Source organism: Parus major, chromosome 19 (assembly GCF_001522545.3).
Source record: "Parus major isolate Abel chromosome 19, Parus_major1.1, whole genome shotgun sequence".
NCBI classification, from domain to species: Eukaryota; Metazoa; Chordata; class Aves; order Passeriformes; family Paridae; genus Parus; species Parus major.
The window spans coordinates 4,407,240-4,413,664 of record NC_031787.1 but is presented as its reverse complement, the minus strand read 5'-3'; the positions used below and the strand labels follow the sequence as shown (position 1 = coordinate 4,413,664).

The 6,425-nt window shown below is 58.3% G+C and overlaps 1 protein-coding gene across 1 annotated transcript in view; it reads right to left on the bottom strand.

Annotated features, from left to right (window-relative positions):
* Positions 1 to 114, bottom strand: part of LOC107212758 (C-C motif chemokine 4-like) — a 1,060-nt gene extending 946 nt beyond the window's left edge. Inside the window, exon 1 of the mRNA XM_015646356.1 lies at positions 15 to 114. Coding sequence (XP_015501842.1) covers positions 15 to 87 — 73 coding nt within the window. The 5' untranslated portion in view covers positions 88 to 114. The remainder of the gene's footprint in view (positions 1 to 14) is intronic.
* Between the last annotated feature and the right edge of the window lie 6,311 nt (positions 115 to 6,425).

Here is a 6,425-nt window from a genome sequence, read left to right as displayed (position 1 = left end):
GGGGCAGTGCTCACTCTGAGCCAGGCTGTGCCAGCACAGCGTGGAGAGGATGAGGAGGGCACAGACCACCCTGCTTGCTGTCCCCATGCTGGGCTGTGGCCGTGGCTGAGCCGCCTGTGCTGGGGCCAGGCTGTCCCAGCTGCTTTTATGGGGGAGCTCCCCCCAGGGCCAGGGGGAGGGCCTGGTCCCCTGCCACGTCCCAAAGCACAGAGGGTAAGTGATACTCATCCCCTCATCCCCTCATCCCCTCCCCAACCCTGGGAAAGAAAAAAATGCGCTCCCAGGCTGTGCTTCTGGCACTGATGGGCTTGGGATTTTTTTCCTGAGCTCCGGCCTCCAGCATTAGGGCTGATGGACAGGCTGTTCCCAAAGTTTGGCTCTGCACCCTGATCCCCTGGGCAGGCTGTGTCCAGGCCTCATGGAAGGAGCCCCAGGGGAGGTGAGAAGGTTTGGGGGTGTCCTTTGGATGGGTCAAGGAACAGTCACAGCATCCCACAGGGTCTCCCATGGTCGTGTCCTCCCCCTGCCCTGCAGTTTTTAATCCTGGCCAAAAACCCCTTTGCCGCCCCCAAAAACAGCCATAGAGAAAATAAAGCTATGAAGAACGACCCCAAACCATAGAGAAACAGCTTCTGCTTGGTGGCATCAGGCACATAACCTGCTCTGTGCGGGTTTTGGGGCTGTTTGGGGCCCCAGGGGTTGGGGGGAGGACGGGCAGGTGGCTCCACTTCCCTGCTCGGTGCCAAAGGAGCAGTTCGTGTTCCCGGCCCTGCGGGCTGGGAAAGGCAGAGGCCAGCGAGAGGCTTCCCTCGTGGGTTTTGCCTGGCTGCAGCTGTCAAAAAAGCCCCTTCCCCCCCCAAACCCCTGCAAATCCCAGGGCTGTTCGCAGCTGCCGGCAGCTGGCGGATGGTGGGAGGCAGCGGGGAGAGGCAGAGGCTGTGCTGGAGCCGGGTCCCACCGCGGGGCTGGGAATGCCGAGGGCATTTGGGACACAGCCCCGCCTTGGGATGCTGTTCCTGGAAGGAACCTGCCCCGATGGGAATGGAGAGCGCCTCCATTTGCCCTTCCCCAAAGGCAAATCCCAGGAATCAGCCTCAGTTTGTTTGGGCTGGTGACGCCCCAGGGGTGGCGGGTGAGGATGAGGGGGATTTGAGTTCCTCTGGCAGAGCCGAGCACCTTTCGTCATCACCCAAATTCCCGATTAATCCCTCCTGGGGGAGCAGAGATGTCTCCGGCTCTGCTCTGGCTCAGCCCCTGGCTCGCCTTTCCCGGACTGGATCCATCTTTTCCCTCATCCCTCTTCCTGCCCCCACGCACCGCGGTGCTCCTGGTGCAGCTGGGGCAAACACGGCCCTCTAAGGGTAGAAAATGTTCCCTGGAAAAGAAAGGAAAGAAAAACAAAACAGGGTATTTCCGTCTGGGAAAACCCCGTTTAAAGACTCCGAGGTAAAATCCTGGGATGCTGCAGGCGGAGAAGGCCGGGAATGACATTCCCAGCTCATCAATCCATGGTGTTTGGTGCGGAGAAGGGCACGGGACACGGGCGGAGCCATCCCACAAATTATCTGGGCTGGAAAACACCTCTTTCATCCCTGGGCACTGCCGGGACCCCTCCGGGGCTGGGAACATTGGCAGGAGCTCCAAACCTCCCGCCGGGATCGGGATATCCTGGCGGGCAGGCATTCCTGACACACCGCAGAGCATTCCTGGGGAAATCCCTGCCGGGAATGATGCGGCTGAACCCCGCTCCGAGCTCCCGAGCAGCCCCAGACTGGCCTGGCAGGACAGCCCGGGATAGCCCGGGATAGCCCGGGATAGCCTGAGATACACCGGGATACACCGGGATACACCGGGATACACCGGGATACACGGGGATACACCGGGATACACCGGGATACACCGGGACACATCGGGACACACCGGGACACGCCGGGATACACCGGGATAGCCTGAGATACACCGGGATACACCGGGATACACGGGGATACACCGGGATACACCGGGACACACCGGGACACACAGCCCGGGATACACCGGGACACACCGGGATACACGGGGATAGCCTGAGATACACCGGGATACACCGGGATACACCGGGATACACCGGGACACACCGGGACACACCGGGATACACAGCCCGGGATAGCCCGGGGTACACCGGGATACACCGGGACACACAGCCCGGGATACACCGGGACACACCGGGATACACGGGGACACACCGGGATACACCGGGATAGCCCGGGACACACCGGGATAGCCTGAGATACACCGGGAAACACCGGGATACACCGGGACATACCGGGACACACAGCCCGGGATACATCGGGACACACCGGGATACACCGGGATAGCCTGAGATACACCGGGAAACACCGGGATACACCGGGACACACCCGGACACATCGGGACACACCGGGACAGCCCAGGACACACCGGGTTACACCGGGACAGCCTGGTACAGCCTAGGATACACCGGGATACACCGGGACAGCCCGGGACAGCCCCGGAATGCCGCTCCCCCCAGGGCAGCGCTGCTTTTCCAGCCGATGCTTTATCGATGCTGCGGCATTTCCCTCTGTGCCGATCAATACCCCCGGGAGCAGCCAAAGCCCGGGAGAGAAGCTGCTCTGCCAGGTCAGGGCTGTTTCTTACGAGGACTTGTTTGATTTCTTCTTCTCCCTTTGTTTGATTTCCTCTCCCTTTGTTTGATTTCTTCTTCTCCCTTTTCAAGCGTGCTCGGCTCAGCTTTTCCATCGCCTCTCCGGGGCTGAGGTAACCACTGAATTCATACCCCGTTCGTGCCGTTCCCTTTTTCCAAGTTTTTCCCTGCCCCAACCCAGCCAGGGCTTCCCCAGCTGCTGCAGAGCTGGTTTCTACCAGGATCACCAAAAAAAGGTCCCCCAAAAGGTGGCTCACAGTGTCCCCTCTGCCACCCACATCCCTGCAGAGCCCAGCGACATTCTGCTCCCAAAAAGCAGTGGGGATGTTTTGAGGTTTTTCTTTTTATTGTCCAAGGCATTGCCTGGCACCCAGCTGCCCTGAGATTCCTTCCTCCTGTGGAATGAAGATGGAATGAGTGCTGCCATCCTTCTCCAGGGGAGATTTCACCAGGAAAATCACGGCTAAGTCCAGTTTCAGCCACGTTGATCCTGCGGGAGGAACGCTGAGCATGGCACAGACGGTGCTGGGAGAAGCTGGTCCAGGCTTGGACCTGCCCGTGTCACCCTCACCTGCCTAACTCAGGCTCAGGAAAAGGCTGGGAATGATATTCCCACCTGTGGGAAGTGGAAACACTGTGAAAAACACGGCATTGTGTGGTTTTGGTGTAAATCTCTGGGGGTTTGGGCTCCTCTCTTGATTTTGGATGTGTCCCCACGTCCCGCTGGCCCAGAGCAGCCCCAAAGGGAAGGGATTTGATCCCAAAGCAGCGGTGGGGAGCTCAGAGAGCTGAGACCAAAGGTGGAAAGCTCTCACTTGGGACAATCCCTGTCCCCATCCCCTGAGGGCAAGGGTTTTGTGGCTGTCCCGTTGTTCCTGGGCATTTCACCCTCTTTTAGCTGTCCTGAGCTGAACTCTCCCCTTTCCTCGGAATCTCCGGGTGTTCACTGACTCATTTCCCGTGTCCTTTGGCCCCGGCATCCTGGCTGCCCCCGCACGGGGACGGCCCCGCCTCAAACGCTGATTTCACACCGAACTCCTCTGCCTGAGATCGCGATCTGCTCGAGTTGAGCGAGCTCTTCCCAACCCTGGCCCTTGAAAACCCCGAGTTTAGAACTTAAATAAACCCAAAACCTTCTCTGGGTTCTGATCCGCACCCCGATTCCTGCAGTTCCCACTTTCCTCATGATTTTCCAGCAACCTGAAAGGCACAAAGCAAGAAAAAGGAGAAATCCCAAAGCAGCAAGGAAGGTGCTCATAAAATCCTCTTCACCCAGGTGCTGGGATCAAAACTAACCCAAAAAATCCACACTGGGACCTTGCTGGGCCCTCTGGATTTTCTCCAGCCTCTGGCTGGACAGCGCCCATGGGATGCAGGGATGGGTAACGGGGATCAGCATCACCAGGATTTAGGGAATTCTGTTTCACCCCACCTAAATCCCCCTCCCTGGGCTGGCCCTGGATTCCTGTGGTGTTTTCCCAGCTATCAGCAGTTCTGCTCTGCCTTTGTGGCCTGGGTGACATTTTCCACCCATATTTTCTGCCTGAGCAGGGAGGAAAGGACTCCCAGAAAAGGGGAATTCACCTCCTCCAGACCCAGCCCGGGGTGTTTCCCTCGAGAACCCTTCACTCTCCTTCCCCCACTTTGGAAATTCCCCTAAAATCCTTCCACAAATGTTCCCTGGGCTGGCTGCAGGAAAAACCTTCCTGGAGTCCTGAGGAGTCACAGCAGGCAGAATTCCCCCTGGAGGCGCTGGAATGCGACACCTGGAAATGGGATGAGGGGAGATGATGATGATGATGATGGGGATGAAGATGGGGATGAGATGGGGTTAAGGAAGGGTATGAAGATGAGGATGATGATGGGGATGAAGATGGGGATCAAGAAGGGGATGATGATGGGGATAAGGAAGGGTATGAAGATGAGGATGATGATGATGATGGGGATGAAGATGGGGATGATAATGAGGATGAAGGGGATGAGGATGGGGGTGAAGATGGGGTTGATAATGGGGATGATGATGGGGAGGACGGAGATGAAGAAGGGGATGAAGATGGAGATGATGAAGATGGGGATGAAGATGGGGATGAAGATGGAGATGATGAAGATGGGGATGGAGATGGGGATGAAGATGGGGATGAAGAAGGTGATGAAGATGGGGATGATGATGGGGATGAAGATGGGGATGAGCACCAGCTGTGCAGGGCTGGGGTGAGCCCCGGGTCCCTCTGTCATTTTTGGGACCTCAGGGCTTGCTCGGGGCTCATGGCAGTGGCCAAACCCCGCGCTGGGTGAGGTTCCAGCCCGGGGTGAGCACGGGCAGGGTTTGGGGCACAGCAGCAGCGGCAATGGAGGAGTTTCTGCATCCCAACAATCCCCAGGTGCTGTTTTCCCTGCGTTTGGCACAAGATGTCAGTGCTGCCCCACGAACGGCTCTCGCTGCTGCTCCACCGCTCGGCCTGGCCGGGCCACGGTGCTCCTTGGGGGTCCCCAAAAAGGGGCTGCAGCACCCCGGGGTCCCGACGTGCCCCCCGTACCCTCGGGGACACACGGGGGCTTCTCCCCGCTGATGGAGACGCAGCGGGAGCTGCGGGTGATGCTCGACCTCCCCTTTGGAGGCACCACAAGGCTCCCAGACACCTCCAGCAGCACGGGAATCACCTGGGGACACATCCAGGAGGAAAGAGGCTACAGAGGGAAAAGAAACTGGGATGAAAGAACCCAAACCCTCTCCCAGCAACACGTGGCAAAGGCAGGGGGGAAAAAAAAACCCTTAAAAGAGTGTTGACAAGTCTGGAGACTTCTGGGACCTCGGGTGACCAGGAAAAGAACACATCAAAGACCCCACGTCCGCCTGAAGACAGATAAAAACTCCCAGCCAAATGCTCTATGAATATTTAACCGCCATCAATATTTAATTAGCAGATAGAGGGAGATTAAGAGCAGAGGGATCCATCCTCCCTGTTTGCTCCAGCCCCGCTCTCGGGGTGCTGGGGGGCTCTCGGTGCCACACTCGGGGTGCAGAGACCCCGAAGGAAGGGAAGGAGCCCCCCAAAAGGGAAAGTTTTGTTTTCCAAGCCCCACTCTGGGAGAGGGCAGAGAGAACTCCTGCATGACCTGGGTGGTGCAAATCCAAACCAGCCATCCAAGGAAAGGACTGAAAGTCTTTTTGGAGATTCAGGGTGCTCCAAAAAAGCAGCTTTTCCCATTGGCACCACGGGGTCCCCCATGTTTCAGTGAATTGGCTGCTGAGGGCAGCAAATGGAGCTGGAGAACGCAGAGTGGGGGGTCAGGATCCAACTCCAGCTTTTCCAGGGGGCCAGGAAAGCTTTGTGGGATTGTGGTGCTGCTGGAAGTGCTCACTTTGGGATGCTCCGTAGGGCTGACCTCGGTGGGGGTGAGCTGGAGGTGACTTCTCCTCTTGCTCTGGATCCAGGTCCATCCTGGGTTCCCCCTGCTCTGGATCCATACAAGTCCATGGATCCATCCTGCTCTGGATCCATCCAGCTCCATGTTTGTCCCTTTTTGGGTTCCAAATCCCCCTCCTGTCCCAGTTCCTGGGTACCCCTCCAGCTCTCAGCCACAGCCAGCAGGGCCAGGGGTGCCTGCCTGTCCCCAGGTGTCCCCCAGGTGTCCCCCAGGCTCGGGTGCGACCACGGGGGTGACTGGCCCGGGTTTGGAGATGAGGATGTGGGGTTGGGATGGTCCTGGGGACCCCCTGTGCTGTCCCCTCCTTCCACCCTGGTGCCTCTCCCTGCAGCCC